Below are 17,367 nucleotides of genomic sequence, written 5' to 3'. Positions count from 1 at the left end.
CCAGGGCCTCCTGAAATCCCCCCAAAAGGGACCCCCAGGATCCCCCCTATATCCCACCGACACCCCAGGGACACCCCCAGACTCATTTTGCACACCCGGTTTATTTGGGGATGGGGGAGCACCCAGGAATCAGGGAGGGGGGGATGTGGGGAGGGGTGTGGGGGGGTTTTGGGGCTCTGGGGGCAGTCAGCGGTCCGAGCCAGGCCCGTGGTCAGCGGTCCGAGCGCAGGTCCGTGGTCAGCGGTCCGAGCCAGGCCCGTGGTCAGCGGTCCGAGGCAGGCCCGTGGTCAGCGGTCCGAGCCAGGTCCGTGGTCAGCGGTCCGAGCGCAGGTCCGTGGTCAGCGGGTCGTGCTGGATCGTCTGGTGCAGCATCAGCGCCAGCAGCCCCGCACGGTTGGTCATGGCCGCCCGCACGTTGCGCTCCTGCTCGAACAGCTCGTCCAGCTTGTACCACTGTGGGGGACAGGGACGGCGTGGGGACAGTGTGGGGACAGTGTGGGGACAGTGTGGGGACAGCGTGGGGACAGGGACAGTGTGGGGACAGCGACAGTGTGGGGACAGGGACAGTGTGGGGACAGCGTGGGGACAGCATGGGGACAGCGTGGGGACACGGACAGTGTGGGGACAAGGACAGCGTGGGGACAGGGACAGCGTGGGGACAGTGTGGGGACAGTGACAGCGTGAGGACAGCATGGGGACAGGGACATAGACAATGTGGGGACAGTGACAGCATGGGGACAGGGTGACGACAGTGTGGGGACAAGGACACGAACAGTGTGAGGACAGTGACAGCATGGGGACAGCGTGGGGACAGGGACACGGACACTGTGAGGACAGCGGGGGGACAGCGACAGTGTGGGGACACTTTGGGGACACTCTGGGGACACCGGGCGGTGGCACCCACCACGCGGACGCGCTCCAGGTCCACCTCGGCGCGGCGCAGCTTCTCCCAGCAGTAGTGACGGTGGCACTTGCGCTTGGGGACACGGCAGAAGTCCCCGGTCAGCTCGAAGACGTCGCGCACCAGCGGGCACCCGCACACCTCGTCCGCGGGCACCTGGGCGGGCACGGGGTCAGCGCCGGGCTGGGGACACCCAGAGCCCCTCTGCCACCTCCACGGCCACCCTGGGCCGTGTCCTGTCCCCTCACGTCCACTTTGGTGTCCTGGGATTGTCCTGGCCCTCCCTGTGCCCACTTTGGGGTCTGGGAGCGTTTGGGGCACAGATCCCCTAAATTCCACCCGAAAATTTCATTCTGTGCCCACCTTGGGGTCTGGGAGCGTTCAAGGCATAGATCCCATAAATTCCACCCCAAAATTTCATTCTGTGCCCACTTTGGGGTCCCAGGACTGTCCTGGCACTGCCCCTGTTCCCCAAAGCCCCCCCTGTGCCCACCTTGGGGTCTGGGAGTGCTCAGGGCACAGATTCCCTAAATTCCACCCCAAAATTTCATTCTGTGCCCACCTTGGGGTCTGGGAGCTCTCGGGGCATAGATCCCCTAAATTCCACCCCAAAATTTCATTCTGTGCCCACCTTGGGGTCTGGGAGCTCTCGGGGCATAGATCCCCTAAATTCCACCCCAAAATTTCATTCTGTGCCCACCTTGGGGTCCCAGGACTGTCCTGGCACTGCCCCTGTTCCCCAAAGCCCCCCCTGTGCCCACCTTGGGGTCCCGGGAGTCCCCAGGGCACAGATCCCCTAAATTCCACCCCAAAATTTCATTCTGTGCCCACCTTGGGGTCTGGGAGCGCTTGGGGCACAGATTCCCTAAATTCCACCTCAAAATTTCACTCTGTGCCCACCTTGGAGTCCCAGGACTGTCCTGGCACTGCCCCTGTTCCCCAAAACCTCACTCTGTGCCCACCTTGGGGTCTGGGAGTGTTCAAGGCACAGATCCCCTAAATTCCACCCCAAAGTTTCATTCTGTGCCCACCTTGGGGTCCCAGGAGTGCTCTCGGGGCACAGATTCCCTAAATTCCACCCCAAAATTTCACTCTGTGCCCACCTTGGGGTCCCGGGAGTGCTCGGGGCACAGCACCTGCAGCCTCTTGCAGTAGGTTTTGCTCTGGGGGTTGTAAACGTCGCAGAACAGCCGAGTGGCCCTGGGGGGGACACAAGAGGGGTCCTGGGTGGGGGGGACAGGGCGCTGAAGGACTCCCCCCCCACCCCAGACAGCCACAACCTTCCCCCTCAAACTCCTCCACTTGGGTGCTCCCCCGGGGGAATGACACCCCCACCCCAAAAAGCCTCCCTTGGGTGCTGCCCCCCCCCTTCCCAGGAGGATTTAGGGGGGTGGGGTCCCCCACCCACCCCAGAAAGCTCCCCCAGGGTGCCCCCCCTCCCCAGAGCCCCCTCCCCACTCACCCCTCGATGCGGGTGGGGTACATGGACCCGAAGGATGTTTGGCTCTCGTACTGCAATGAGGTAGGGGGGTCAAAAAGGGGGCAGGGATGGGACCCCTGAGCCCACCCTGGGTCCTATGGACCCCCAACCCCTATAGAGCCCCCTCCAAGCCCTCCCACAGGGTCCTCATGGGCCCCCAGCCCCTATGGAGCCCCCTCCAAGCCCTCCCACAGGGTCCTCATGGGCCCCCAGCCCCTATGGAGCCCCTCCCCAGGAGACCCTACAGAACCCCCAGTCCCTACAGAGCTCCCAGCAGGTCCTACAGCCCCTCCAGCCCCTATAGAAACCCCCAAAGTTCCTTCACAGGGTCCCCCTAGCCCCCTAGGAACCCCCCCCAAACTGAGGAAAGGGATCCCCGTGGCCACTGCAGGATCTGGGAGGGGTGCCCAGCTCAGGGGGCTCCCAAAGTTCCCCTAAAAGGATCCCCCAGAAGATCCCACAGGATCCCAGAGTCCCACGGATGATCCCACAGACCCCATGGATGATCCCACAGCAGCCTGGAATGCCGTGGATGACCCCGAAGACCCCAGGAACCCAGAGGTGCCCCCAGACCCCCCAAATCCCGGGATCACCTTGGCGTAGCAGCGTTCCATGTGCCGCAGGGCCACCTTGGGGTTGATGGGGTGGCCGCAGGACACGCAGAAGATCTGCAGGTCCGTGTCCTCACTGTCCCCCTCCGTGCTCTGGGGGGACAGCAAGGTCAGGGGGTCCAAGGGGGGACCCAGGTTAGGGGGGACCCAAGGTTAGGGGGCTCCAGGGCCACCCAGATGCTCCAGGGAGGGGTTTGGGGGGACCCAGGTATCCATGGGGGACCCAGGACAGGGCTCAGGAGAGACTCAGAGATTTGGGGGATGCCCAGGGGGCACCAAAATAAAGGGGTTTGGGGGCAACCCAAGAGGGACCCAGAACTTAAGGGTTTTTGGGGGGCCCAGCCCTCCAGGAGCTGCATGTGGGTACCAGGGGAGCAGAGGGGTCTCAAGAGGAAGCCAGAACAGGCAGAATTAAAACATTTGGGGCACCCAGGTATCCATGAAGGACCAAGGGGGATCTCAAGAGGGACACAAAATGGGCAGAATTAAAGCATTTTTGGGGTCCCCAGCCCTCTGGCAGCCCCGGGGGGTGCCCACCTCCTCGTCCTCGCGGGGCGGGTGCCCCTTGGCGCGGGCGATGAGCCCCTCGAGCTCGTGGAAGCGCCGCTCCATCTCCTGCAGCCGCAGCCGCGCCTGGTGCTGCTCGCGCCGGATGCGCTCCAGCAGCCGCTTGCCGTGCTCCTCCGCCACGCACGGGCTCTGCTGCCACTGCTGGATCCGCTGCGGCAGGATCTCGTAGATCCGGCTGGGATCGGGGCGAGGAAAGGGTTAATGGGGGCTGCGGGATCACTGGGATCCTGTGGCAGGATCCTGTAGATCCAGCTGGGATCAGGGTGAGCAAAGGGTTAATGGGGGCTGCGGGATCACTGGGATCCGCTGCAGCAGGATCTCGTAGATCCGGCTGGGATCGGGGCAAGGAAAGAGTTAATGGGGGCTGCGGGATCACTGGGATCCACTGCTGGATCTGCTGCAGTAGGATCTCGTAGATGCGGCTGGGATCGGGGCGAGGAAAGGGTTAATGGGGGCTGCAGGACCCCTGAGATCGTGTGGCAAGATCCTGTAGATCCAGCTGGGATCGAGGCGAGGAAAGGGTTAATGGGGGCTGCAGGACCCCTGAGATCCTGTGGCAAGATCCTGTAGATCCAGCTGGGATCGGGGTGAGGAAAGGGTTAAAACAGGGGCTCCGGGATCCCCGGGATCCGCTGCATCAGGATCTCGTAGATCCATCTGGGATCGGGGTGAGGAAAGGGTTAATGGGGGCTGTGGGATCCCTGGGATCCACTGCTGGATCTGCTGCGTCAGGATCTCATAGATCTGGCTGGGATTGGGGTGAGCAAAGGGTTAATGGGGGCTGCAGGACCCCTGAGATCCTGTGGCAAGATCCTGTAGATCCAGCTGGGATCGGGGTAAAGAAAGGGTTAAAACGGGGGCTGCGGGATCCCTGGGATCCGCTGCAGTAGGATCTTGTAGATCTGGCTGGGATCAGGGTGAGGAAAGGGTTAATGGGGGCTGCGGGATCCCTGAGATCCTGTGGCAAGATCCTATAGATCCAGCTGGGATAGGGGTAAAGAAAGGGTTAAAACAGGGGCTGCAGGACCCCTGAGATCCTGTGGCAAGATCCTGTAGATCCAGCTGGGATTGGGGTGAGCAAAGGGTTAATGGGGGCTGCGGGATCACTGGGATCCACTGCTGGATCCACTGCTGGATCCGCTGCGGCAGGATCTCATAGATCCGGCTGGGATCGAGGTGAGGAAAGGGTTAATGGGGGCTGCGGGATCACTGGGATCCACTGCTGGATCCGCTGCTGGATCCGCTGCATCAGGATCTCGTAGATCCGGCTGGGATCGGGGTGAGGAAAGGGTTAATGGGGGCTGCAGGATCACTGGGATCCACTGCTGGATCCGCTGCTGGATCCACTGCGTCAGAATCTCATAGATCCAGCTGGGATTGGGGTGAGCAAAGGGTTAATGGGGGCTGCGGGATCACTGGGATCCACTGCTGGATTCGCTGTCACAGGATCTCGTAGATCCAGCTGGGATCGCAGTGAGGAAAGGGTTAATGGGCAGTGTAAGTGGTTTACACCAGTCTGTACTGGTTTATACTGGTCTATACCAGCCTATACTGTTCTGTACTGGTTTATACTGGTCTGTGCCATTGGCTACTGGTTTATACTGGTCTATACCAGCCTGTACTATCCTGTACTGGTTTATACTGGTCTATAGCAGCCTATACTGTTCTGTACTGGTTTATACTGGTCTGCGCCATTCTGTACTGGTTTATACTGGTCTGTGCCATTGGGTACTGGTTTATACTGGTCTACACCAGCCTGTACTATCCTGTACTGGTTTATACTGGTCTATACCAGCCTATACTGTTCTGTACTGGTTTATACCAGTCTGTACCATTCTGTACCAGTTAAAACCAGTCTATACCAGCCGGTGGTGTCCCGCACTGGTTTATACTGGTCTATACCAGCCTATACTGTTCTGTACTGGTTTATACTGGTCTGTGCCATTGGGTACTGGTTTATACTGGTCTATACCAGCCTGTACTATCCTGTACGGGTCTATACCAGTCTGTACCATTCTGTACCAGTTAATACCAGTCTATACCAGCCTGTACTGTTCTGTACTGGTTCATACTGGTCCGTACTGGTGGGTACTCACTTGGCAGCCAGTTTGATGCCGCAGGCCTCGCTGCAGTACTTGGAGGGCGGGCGCGCGGGGCGGGTGCAGCCGGGGCCCAGGCACTGGCCCAGCCCCGCGGGGTCGCGGGCGTCGGCGCGCTCGGGGTGCCCGCGGCGCTCGCGGTGCCGCGCCCGCTGCCGGTGCCGCTTGTAGCGCTCCTCCTTCTGCACCAGTAACGCCCAGTTAGCACCAGTAACCTCCCAGTAACCTCCCAGTAACCTCCCAGTAACCACCAGTTATAGCCCAGTACCACCTGAGCCCTCCCAGTGCTGTGCCCGCTGCCGGTGCCGCTTGTAGCGCTCCTCCTTCTGCACCAGCAACCCCCAGTTAGCACCAGTAACCTCCAGTTAGCACCAGTAACCTCCCAGTAACCTCCCAGTAACCACCAGAGCCCTCCCAGTGCCGTTTGTAGCGCTCCTCCTTCTGCACCAGTAACGCCCAGTTAGCACCAGTAACGCCCAGTTAGCACCAGTAACCTCCCAGTCACCTCCCAGTAACCTCCCAGTAACCACCAGTCATAGCCCAGTACCACCTGAGCCCTCCCAGTGCTGTGCCCGCTGCCGGTGCCGCTTGTAGCGCTCCTCCTTCTGCACCAGTAACCCCCAGTTAGCACCAGTCACCTCCCAGTAACCTCCCAGTAACCACCAGTCATAGCCCAGCACTGCCAGTGCTGCTTGTAGTGCTCTTCCTTCTGCACCAGTAACCCCCAGTTAGCACCAGTAACCTCCCAGTAACCACCAGTCACAGCCCAGTACCACCTGAGCCCTCCCAGTGCTGTGCCCGCTGCCGGTGCCGCTTGTAGCGCTCCTCCTTCTGCACCAGTAACGCCCAGTTAGCACCAGTAACCTCCCAGTAACCTCCCAGTAACCACCAGTCACAGCCCAGTACCACCTGAGCCCTCCCAGTGTGGGAGCGCTCCTCCTCCTGCACCAGTAACCCCCAGTTAGCACCAGTAACCTCCCAGTAACCACCAGAGCCCTCCCAGTGCCGTTTGTAGCGCTCCTCCTTCTGCACCAGTAACCCCCAGTTAGCACCAGTAACCTCCCAGTAACCACCAGAGCCCTCCCAGTGCTGCTTGTAGCGCTCCTCCTTCTGCACCAGTAACCCCCAGTTAGCACCAGTAACCTCCCAGTAACCTCCCAGTAACCACCAGTCATAGCCCAGCACTGCCAATGCTGCTTGTAGCGCTCCTCCTTCTGCACCAGTAACCCCCAGTTAGCACCAGTAACCTCCCAACAACCAGCCAGAGCCCTCCCAGCAACCCCTGGAGCCTCCCAGTAACCCCCAGTAGCTCCCAGTGGCCCTCCCAGTAGCTCCCAGTGCCCCTCACCTTCTTGTCCGACTTCTTCTCGCGGCGTTTGACGTGTTTGACCTTCACGGCGCGCTTGCGCAGGACGGGGTCCAGGAACGGCGCGTCCTCGGCGTCACTGAGCCAGGGCTGGCAGGACACGTGGGGACACGTCGGGGACACGTGGGGACACGCGGGGTGACAAACTTGATGTGCCTCAGAACGTGGCCCGTGAAGGGACACGAGGGGACAATGTGGCCTGAGGTGCCTCGGGCATGTGGCCTGGTGTCGGGATGTGCCAGGACACACTTGGGGACATTTGGGGACACGCCACAGGGCATGGCCTGGTGTGGAGACATGCCAGGACACACTTGGGGACATTTGGGGACACGCCACAGGGCATGGCCTGGTGTGGAGACATGCCAGGACACACTTGGGGACATTTGGGGACACGCCACAGGGCATGGCCTGGTGTGGAGACATGCCAGGACACGCTGGGGACATTTGGGGACACACCTCAGGGCACAGCCCAGCATGGGGACATGCCAGGACACACTTGGGGACATTTGGGGACACCCCTCAGGGCATGGCCTGGTGTGGAGACATGCCAGGACACGCTGGGGACATTTGGGGACACGCCACAGGGCATGGCCCAGTATGGGAACATGCCAGGACACGCTTGGGGACATTTGGGGACACACCTCAGGGCACGGCCCAGTATGGGAACATGCCAGGACACGCTTGGGGACATTTGGGGACACCCCTCAGGGCACAGCCCAGCATGGGGACATGCCACGGTCCCATGTCAGGGACATTTGGGGACACCCCTCAGGGCACGGCCCAATATGGGAACATGCCAGGACACGCTTGGGGACATTTGGGGACACCCCTCAGGGCACGGCCCAGCATGGGGACATGCCAGGACACGCTGGGGACATTTGGGGACACGCCACAGGGCATGGCCCAGTATGGGAACATGCCAGGACACGCTGGGGACATTTGGGGACACCCCTCAGGGCACGGCCCAGTGTGGGAACATGCCAGGACACGCTTGGGGACATTTGGGGACACACCTCAGGGCACAGCCCAGCATGGGGACATGCCACGGTCCCACGTCAGGGACATTTGGGGACCAAGGACACGTCCTGATACATCCAAAGCTCACCTTGACACACAAAACCACCCCTGAACAGCCTAAACCAGCCCTAAACTCACTCACATCTGCTCCTGTGGTATTTGGGGGGGTATTTGGGGTGCCTGGTGGGTTTTGGGGTGCCTGGGGGAAACAGTGGGGGTCCCCAGGGCAGTATTTGGGGTCCTGGGGGTGCGGTTTTGGGGTGCCAGGAGGGCAGTTCTGGGGTCCCAGGGCAGCTCTGGGGTGTCAGGGGGGCAGTTCCAGAATCCTGGGACAATTTTGGGGTGCCAGGACAGTTCTGGGGTCCTGGAGGGCAGTTTTTGGGGTCCTGGAGGGGGGCTGTTCTTGGGGTGCCAGGGGGAAGTTTTTGGGGTGCCAGGGGGGCAGTTTTTGGGGTCCTGGAGGGGGGCTGTTCTTGGGGTGCCAGGGGGAAGTTTTTGGGGTGCCAGGGGGGCAGTTTTTGGGGTCCTGGAGGGGGGCTGTTCTTGGGGTGCCAGGGGGAAGTTTTTGGGGTGCCAGGGGAGCAGTTTTTGGGGTCCCAGGGGGGCTGTTTTTGGGGTCCTGGAGGGGGGCTGTTCTTGGGGTGCCAGGGGGAAGTTTTTGGGGTGCCAGGGGAGCAGTTTTTGGGGTTGGGAGGGGGCAGTTCTGGGGTGCCAGGGGGGCAGTTTTTGGGGTTGGGGGGGGGCAGTTCTGGGGTGCCAGGGGGGCAGTTTTCGGGGTCCTGGGGGGAGGGCTGTTTTTGGGGTCCCAGGGGGCAGTTCTGGGGTGCCAGGGGGGCAGTTTTTGGGGTGCCAGGGGAGCAGTTTTTGGGGTGCCAGGGGGGCAGTTTTTGGGGTCCTGGAGGGGGGCTGTTCTTGGGGTGCCAGGGGGAAGTTTTTGGGGTGCCAGGGGGGCAGTTTTTGGGGTGCCAGGGGAGCAGTTTTTGGGGTCCCGGGGGGGGGGGCTGTTTTTGGGGTGCCAGGGGGGCAGGTTTTGGGGTGCCAGGGGGGCAGTTTTTGGGGTCCCGGGGGGGGGCTGTTTCTGGGGTCCCAGGGGGCAGTTTTTGGGGTCCCAGGAGGCAGTTTTTGGGGTGCCAGGGGGGCAGTTTTTGGGGTGCCAGGGGAGCAGTTTTTGGGGTTGGGGGGGGCAGTTCTGGGGTGCCAGGGGGGCAGTTTTTGGGATGCCAGGGGAGCAGTTTTTGGGGTGCCAGGGGGCAGTTCTGGGGTGCCAGGGGGGCAGTTTTTGGGGTCCCGGGGGGGGGGGGCAGTTTTTGGGGTTGGGGGGGGCAGTTCTGGGGTGCCAGGGGGGCAGTTTTTGGGGTGCCAGGGGGGCAGTTTTTGGGGTGCCAGGGGGGCAGTTTTTGGGGTGCCAGGGGGACAGTTTTTGGGGGGCTCACCAGGCCGTGCTCGTCGAAGGCGCCGGCGCAGAGCTCCTGGTAGAGCCGGGGGTCGAGGGGCAGCTCCTCATCCGAGAGGCTCTCGGGGGGCCCCGGCCCCCCAAGCTGCACCTTCAGCAGCTCCAGGTCCCCCTCACGCCCCCGGGCCAGCTGGGGGGGGGGGTCAGCACCGCCAGGGACCCCCGGGAACCCCCCATGGCACCCCTGGGACTCCCAATGGCACCCCTGGGACCCCCAATGGCACCCCCAGGACACCCCCATCATTTGGGGGGGTGGTCAGCACCCACCAGGGACCCCCAGGGACCCACCAGGGACCCCCAGGACCTCCATGGCACCCCCAGGACCCCCTCATGGCACCCCTGGGACCCCCTGCCCCAACTGGAGGGGATCAGCACCTTCCTGGGTACCCCCAGCCCCTGTAGCTGTGAGCCCCCCCTCACCCCAAGGGCAATGAGGATTTTGGGGTGCCCTTCTCCCCCCCAAGGCAGGCTTGGCCCCTCCCCCATGCCCTTCTCACAGGGACGGGGGGGGTTGGGGTCCCCCTTTCCCCTCCCCCACCCCTCCCTCCCCTCCCCCCAGGGCCCCAGGGACTCACCGAGGTGGGGAAGTACTTGTAGGACTCCTGTGGGGACACGGAGGGGACATGTCAGGGACAGGGCAGTGACATGGGGACGTGGAACATGGGGACACAGGATACAGGGACATGGGGACACAGTGTGACATAGGACATGGGGACACAGGGACACGGGGACATGGGGACACAGGGACATGGGGACATGGGGACACAGGGACATGGGGACGTGGGGACGTGGGGACACAGGACATGGGGACATGGGGACACAGGACATGGGGATACAGGGACACGGGGACGTGGGGACATGGGGACATGGGGACACAGGACATGGGGACGTCGGGACACAGGGACACAGGACATGGGGACACAGGGACATGGGGACACAGTGTGACACAGGACATGGGGACGTGGGGACACAGGACATGGGGATGTGGGGACACAGTGTGACACAGGACATGGGGACACAGGACATGGGGACATGGGGATATGGGGACACAGGACATGGGGACGTGGGGACATGGGGACACAGGACATGGGGACACAGGACATGGGGACACAGGGACACAGGACATGGGGACATGGGGACACAGGACATGGGGACGTGGGGACACAGGACATGGGGATACAGGACATGGGGACACAGGGACATGGGGACGTGGGGACACAGGACATGGGGACACAGGGACATGGGGACATGGGGACACAGGGACACAGGACATGGGGACACAGGGACACGGGGACATAGGGACACAGAACATGGGGACACAGGACATGGGGACGTGGGGACACAGGACATGGGGACACAGGGACATGGGGATATGGGGATATGGGGACATGGGGACATGGGGACACAGAACATGGGGACGTGGGGACACAGGACATGGGGATATGGGGACACAGGGACACAGGACATGGGGACACAGAACATGGGGACGTGGGGACACAGAACATGGGGACATGGGGACACAGAACATGGGGACGTGGGGACACAGGACATGGGGATATGGGGACACAGGGACACAGGACATGGGGACACAGAACATGGGGACGTGGGGACACAGAACATGGGGACATGGGGACACAGAACATGGGGACGTGGGGACACAGGACATGGGGACACAGGGACACAGGACATGGGGACACGGAGACATGGGGACATGGGGACACAGGACATGGGGACGTGGGGACACAGGGACACAGGACATGGGGACATGGGGACATGGGGACACAGGACATGGGGACGTGGGGACACGGGGACACAGGACATGGGGACACAGGGACACGGGGACGTGGGGACACAGAACATGGGGATACAGGGATGTGGGGACACAGTGTGACACAGGACATGGGGACACAGGGATGTGGGGACATGGGGACACAGGACATAGGGATACAGGGATGTGGGGACACAGTGTGACACAGGACATGGGGATACAGAACATGGGGACGTGGGGACACAGGGACACAGGACATGGGGACACAGGGACATGGAGACACAGGGACAGAGGACAAGAACACACAGGGGCACGGGACACTTGGGTACACAAGACATGTTGGGGACACATCGGGGACACACTGATAGAGCGACACACAGACACCAGATGTGAGGACAGTGAGACAGGGGGACACCGGGACATAACAAATGTTGGGAACATGTCAGGGACACTGTGGACAGTGACACATAGACATGGGGACACTTGGGGACACCTCAGGGTGACACAGGGACAGGCAGCAGCTTGTTGGGGACACAGAACACATGAGCAACAGGGGACACGGGGACGTGCCACGAGCGTGACACATCAGGGATGTGGCACGAGGTGACAAAGAGACACGAGAACACGGCCAGACAGTGACAAAGGGACACGGGACAGGGTGACAAAGGGACACGAGGTGGTGACAGAGGCCACACGACAGGGACACAGTCACAAAGAGCCACACTGGGGACACAGCAAGGCCACCCCAACACCCCCAGCCCTGGCAGGCACTGAGGGGGACAAACCCCACTGCCAACACACACCAAGGACACGCTGGGGACACACTGGGGACACGTTGGGGACACGTTGGGGACACGCTGGGTGCCCGCTCACCCGTGCCCGCAGCTGGCACTGCCGCAGGCGGCACTTCTGGCGGATCTTGTTGGGGCCCCCGAATTTCTTCATGTCCCGGCAGAAGTCGCACTGCCCGCAGTCCTCGGGGCGCCGGCACGCCTCGCACTCCCCGCACATGCGGGCCGAGCGCTTGATCTGGGGTCAGGTACCCAAAAACGGGGTCAGGCACCCCGAAAATGGGGTCAGGCACCTCAAAAACGGAGTCAGGCACCCCAAAAACCACAAGGAACACCCCAAATCCCACCAGGAACAGCCCCACCTTGCACTCCCCACACATGCGGGCCGAGCGCTTGATCTGGGGTCAGGTACCCAAAAACGGGGTCAGGCACCCCGAAAATGGGGTCAGGCACCTCAAAAACGGAGTCAGGCACCCCGAAAATGGGATCAGGCACCTCAAAAACGGAGTCAGGCACCCCAAAACCCACAAGGAACACCCCAAATCCCACCAGGAACAGCCCCACCTTGCACTCCCCGCACATGCGGGCCGAGCGCTTGATCTGGGGTCAGGTACCCAAAAACGGGGTCAGGCACCCCAAAAATGGGGTCAGGCACCCCGAAAATGGGGTCAGGCACCTCAAAAAAGGAGTCAGGCACCCCGAAAACCACAAGGAACACCCCAAATCCCACCAGGAACAGCCCCACCTTGCACTCCCCGCACATGCGGGCCGAGCGCTTGATCTGGGGTCAGGTACCCAAAAACGGGGTCAGGCACCCCGAAAATGGGGTCAGGCACCTCAAAAACGGAGTCAGGCACCCCAAAAACCACAAGGAACACCCCAAATCCCACCAGGAACAGCCTCACCTTGCACTCCCCGCACATGCGGGCCGAGCGCTTGATCTGGGGTCAGGTACCCAAAAACGGGGTCAGGCACCCGAAAATGGGGTCAGGCACCTCAAAAACGGGGTCAGGCACCCCGAAAATGAGGTCAGGCACCCCAAAAACCACAAGGAACACCCCAAATCCCACCAGGAACAGCCCTGCCTCGCACTCCCCGCACATGTGGGCCGAGCGCTTGATCGGGGGTCAGGTACCCAAAAACCCGGTCAGGCACCCCGAAAATGGGGTCAGGCACCTCAAAAACGGAGTCAGGCACCCCGAAAATGAGGTCAGGCACCCCAAAAACCACAAGGAGCACCCCAAATCCCACCAGGAACAGCCCCACCTTGCACTCCCTACACATGCGGGCCGAGCACTTGATCTGGGGTCAGGTACCCAAAAACGGGGTCAGGCACCCCGAAAATGGGGTCAGGCACCTCAAAAACGGAGTCAGGCACCTCAAAAACCACAAGGAACACCCCAAATCCCACCAGGAACAGCCCCACAGGAACAGCCCCACCTCGCACTCCCCGCACATGCAGGCCGAGCGCTTGATCTGGGGTCAGGCACCCAAAAACGGGGTCAGGCACCCCAAAAATGGGGTCAGGCACCTCAAAAACGGAGTCAGGCACCCCGAAAATGAGGTCAGGCACCCCAAAAACCACAAGGAACACCCCAAATCCCACCAGGAACAGCCCCACCTTGCACTCCCCGCACATGCAGGCCGAGCGCTTGATCTGGGGTCAGGTACCCAAAAACGGGGTCAGGCACCCCGAAAATGGGGTCAGGCACCTCAAAAATGGGGTCAGGCACCCCAAAAACGGGGTCAGCCACCTCAAAAATTGGGTTAGACACACCAAAATCCACCAGGAACAGCCCAAATTCCACCAGGGACATCCTAAATCCCACCAAGGACACCCCCACTTTGCACTCCCCAAATGCAGGCTGAGTGCTTGATCTGGGGTCAAGCACCTCAAAAATGGGGTCAGGCACCCCAAAAATCCACCTGGGACACCCCCAAACCCAAGCCAGGAAGGATCTCAGGCACCTGGAGAGGGTCAGGGGTCCCCCAAATCTCCCCCAAAGCACCCCCCAGCTTCCTGCTGTCCCCCAAATCCTCACCTCAAGGGACGCAGGCACCTCCCAGCCTCCCCCCAGAATTGGGGTGTCTCCCTTTGTGGGGTCCCCACCTCCTGAGCCCCTCAGAGCCCACCTTGGCAGCCCGGCCCTGCTCCAGCTCCTGCCCCTTGGCCCCCTCGTGCTCCTTCTCCCGCCACTTCTTGTGCCGGTACCGGATCTCCAGGGACGGATCCTTCTCTGGGAGGGGGGTCACAGAGGGGTCAGGGGATCCACCACCCCAAAAAACGGATCAGGCACCCCAAAAACGGGGTCAGGCACCCCAAATCCCACCAGCATCACCTCAAACCCCACCAGGACACCCCTGCCTTGCATAAGGGCTGAGCACTTGATCTGGGGTTGGGTACCCCAAAAAACACCCAGACCCCAAGTGTCCATGGAACCCCCCCAGATCAGCCCCCCCACCCCTCTCACTGCAGCCCAACACTCCCCAATGACCCCCCAGAGCCCCCCAAAGCCCCCCGAGCCCCCAGCCCCTCTCACTGCAGCACTGCCACTCCCCAGTGGCCCCCTAAAGACCCCCCAGAGCCCCCCAAAAGCTCCCCCAGAGCCCTCCCAAAGCCCCCTGAGCCCCCAGCCCCTCTCACCACGGCACTGCCACTCCCCAGTGGCCCCCTAAAGACCCCCCAGAGCCCCCCAAAAGCTCCCCCAGAGCCCCTCAAAGCCCCCCGAGCCCCCAGCCCCTCTCACTGCAGCACTGCCACTCCCCAGTGGCCCCCTAAAGACCCCCCAGAGCCCCCCAAAAGCTCCCCCAGAGCCCTCCCAAAGCCCCCAGCCCCTCTCACCGCGGCACTGCCACTCCCCAGTGGCCCCTTAAAGACCCCCCAGAGCCCCCCAAAAGCTCCCCCAGAGCCCCCCCAAAGCCCCCCGAGCCCCCAGCCCCTCTCACTGCAGCACTGCCACTCCCCAGTGGCCCCCAAAAGCTCCCCCAGAGCCCCCCCAAAGCCCCCATGAGCCCCCAGCCCCTCTCATTGCAGCACTGCCACTCCCCAGTGGCCCCCTAAAGACCCCCCAGAGCCCCTCAAAGCCCCCCGAGCCCCCAGCCCCTCTCACTGCAGCACTGCCACTCCCCAGTGGCCCCCTAAAGACCCCCCAGAGCCCCCCAAAAGCTCCCCCAGAGCCCTCCCAAAGCCCCCCGAGCCCCCAGCCCCTCTCACCGCGGCACTGCCACTCCCCAGTGGCCCCCTAAAGACCCCCCAGAGCCCCCCAAAAGCTCCCTCAGAGCCCCCCCAAAGCCCCCCGAGCCCCCAGCCCCTCTCATTGCAGCACTGCCACTCCTCAGTGGCCCCCTAAAGACCCCCCAGAGCCCCCCAAAAGCTACCCCAGAGCCCTCCCAAAGCCCCCCGAGCCCCCAGCCCCTCTCCCTGCAGCACTGCCACTCCTCAGTGGCCCCCTAAAGACCCCCCAGAGCCCCCCAAAAGCTACCCCAGAGCCCCCCCAAAGCCCCCCGAGCCCCCAGCCCCTCTCACTGCAGCACTGCCACTCCCCAGTGGCCCCCTAAAGACCCCCCAGAGCCCCCCAAAAGCTCCCCCAGAGCCCCCCAAAAGCTCCCCCAGAGCCCTCCCAAAGCCCCCATGAGCCCCCAGCCCCTCTCACTGCAGCACTGCCACTCCCCAGTGGCCCCCTAAAGACCCCCCAGAGCCCCCCAAAAGCTCCCCCAGAGCCCCCCCAAAGCCCCCCGAGCCCCCAGCCCCTCTCACTGCAGCACTGCCACTCCCCAGTGGCCCCCTAAAGACCCCCCAGAGCCCCCCAAAAGCTCCCTCAGAGCCCCCCCAAAGCCCCCCGAGCCCCCAACCCCTCTCACCGCGGCACTGCCACTCCACAGTGACCCCCTAAAAACCCCCCAGAGCCCCCCAAAAGCTCCCCCAGAGCCCTCCCAAAGCCCCCCGAGCCCCCAGCCCCTCTCACCGCGGCACTGCCCGCAGTACCACTCGCGGATGGCCTTGGCCATGCGCTCGGTGATGTTGATGCAGTCCCCATGGAACCACTCGTTGCAGTTGTCGCAGCCGCTGTGGGACGGGGGAGACACCGAGACCCTCAGCCAGGGACACCCAAAGCCCCCCAGGGGCACCCTGCACCCCTCCCCCATTTCAACGGACCTCCCCTCCCCAACACCCCCAGGGGCCAAGACAGGCCGGGACCCCCCAACTCCCACTCTGAGAAGCACCGGGACCCTCAGCTGGCCCCTCAGATCTGCTGCGACCCCCCAGGCCCCCCTCACATCCTGAAGCACTTGGGGACCCCCGTTCCCCCTCACACCACGGCAGTTCAGGACCCCCATTTCCCCTCACATCATGAAGCAGTTCAGGACCCCCATTCCCCTCACACCACGGCAGTTCAGGACCCCAATTCCCCTCACACCACGGCAGTTCAGGACCCCCATTCCCCCTCACACCACGGCAGTTCAGGACCCCCGTTCCCCCTCACACCATGAAGCAGTTCAGGACCCCCGTTACCCCTCACACCACGGCAGTTCAGAACCCCCATTCCCCCTCACACCACGGCAGTTCAGAACCCCCATTTCCCCTCACATCATGAAGCAGTTCAGGACCCCCATTTCCCCTCACACCACGGCAGTTCAGGACCCCCATTTCCCCTCACATAATGAAGCACTTGGGGACCCCCATTCCCCCTCACACCACGGCAGTTCAGGACCCCCGTTCCCCCTCACATCATGGCAGTTCAGGACCCCCATTCCCCCTCACACCACGGCAGTTCAGGACCCCCATTCCCCCTCACACCACGGCAGTTCAGGACCCCCATTCCCCCTCACTCCATGAAGCAGTTCAGGACCCCCGTTCCCCCTCACACCACGGCAGTTCAGGACCCCCATTCCCCCTCACACCACGGCAGTTCAGGACCCCCATTCCCCCTCACATCATGAAGCAGTTGATGTCCGGCTTGCGGCACACGCAATAAACCGGCGCGTTCTCCTCCCCTCCCGGGGCCGCCTCCGCGTCCGAGAATTCGCTATCCTGAGGGGGTACCGGCGGGGGTGTCAGGGCCCGGGGGTCCCCCGGACACCGCAGACCCCCCGAGCTCCCCCCACACCCCCGCTCCCCCCCCACCATCGCTGCCGCCGCCTCCGAGGGACGCTCCGGGCTAGGCCCAGCAGCGGTCGGAAGCGGGGGCGGGTCCAACTTCCGCTTCCGGTACGGGAGAACGCCGTACAGCATGGCGGCAGCCAGGAGAGCAATGGCGGCACTGGGGGCCGCCATGTTTGGGGCAGTGTCACCCGCGGTCGCAAAGAGACA

At 62.7% G+C, this 17,367-nt stretch overlaps 1 protein-coding gene across 3 annotated transcripts; it reads right to left on the bottom strand.

The window, feature by feature from the left end:
- Positions 1 to 85: 85 nt before the first annotated feature.
- Positions 86 to 17,346, bottom strand: CXXC1 (CXXC finger protein 1). 3 transcript variants are annotated; one of them, XM_032745718.3, is made up of 15 exons: positions 17,182 to 17,346; positions 16,991 to 17,088; positions 16,022 to 16,122; positions 14,190 to 14,293; positions 12,139 to 12,294; positions 10,073 to 10,099; positions 9,478 to 9,627; positions 7,010 to 7,117; positions 5,659 to 5,843; positions 3,530 to 3,737; positions 2,975 to 3,085; positions 2,364 to 2,413; positions 2,005 to 2,101; positions 905 to 1,057; positions 86 to 453 (listed from the first exon to the last, which is right to left on the bottom strand). In XM_032745718.3, exons 1-15 carry the CDS (start codon positions 17,329 to 17,331, stop codon positions 313 to 315), a joined length of 1,839 nt encoding a protein of 612 aa, XP_032601609.1. In that variant the 5' UTR covers positions 17,332 to 17,346; the 3' UTR covers positions 86 to 312. The 3 variants fall into 3 exon arrangements, with proteins under 3 accessions (XP_032601609.1, XP_032601610.1, XP_032601611.1); XM_032745719.3 differs by having other exon boundaries at positions 9,478 to 9,513; XM_032745720.3 differs by lacking the exon at positions 9,478 to 9,627.
- Between the last annotated feature and the right edge of the window lie 21 nt (positions 17,347 to 17,367).

This window comes from Taeniopygia guttata, chromosome 31, assembly GCF_048771995.1.
Source record: "Taeniopygia guttata chromosome 31, bTaeGut7.mat, whole genome shotgun sequence".
NCBI lineage: Eukaryota > Metazoa > Chordata > Aves > Passeriformes > Estrildidae > Taeniopygia > Taeniopygia guttata.
This window is presented reverse-complemented; position numbering and strand designations above follow the sequence as displayed.

What these genes read in the sequence shown, in the direction of transcription:
- CXXC1 (XM_032745718.3), bottom strand. Translation starts at nt 17,331, where the DNA reads ATGGCGGCCCCCAGTGCCGCCATTGCTCTCCTGGCTGCCGCCATGCTG. An exon ending in AGCAGGGCCGGGCTGCCAAG is followed by an intron (nt 12,295 to 14,189) that starts GTGGGCTCTGAG and finishes ACCTGACCCCAG; the next exon opens with ATCAAGCGCTCGGCCCGCAT. An exon ending in ACAAGTACTTCCCCACCTCG is followed by an intron (nt 9,628 to 10,072) that starts GTGAGTCCCTGG and finishes CCCCCCCCCCAG; the next exon opens with CTGGCCCGGGGGCGTGAGGG.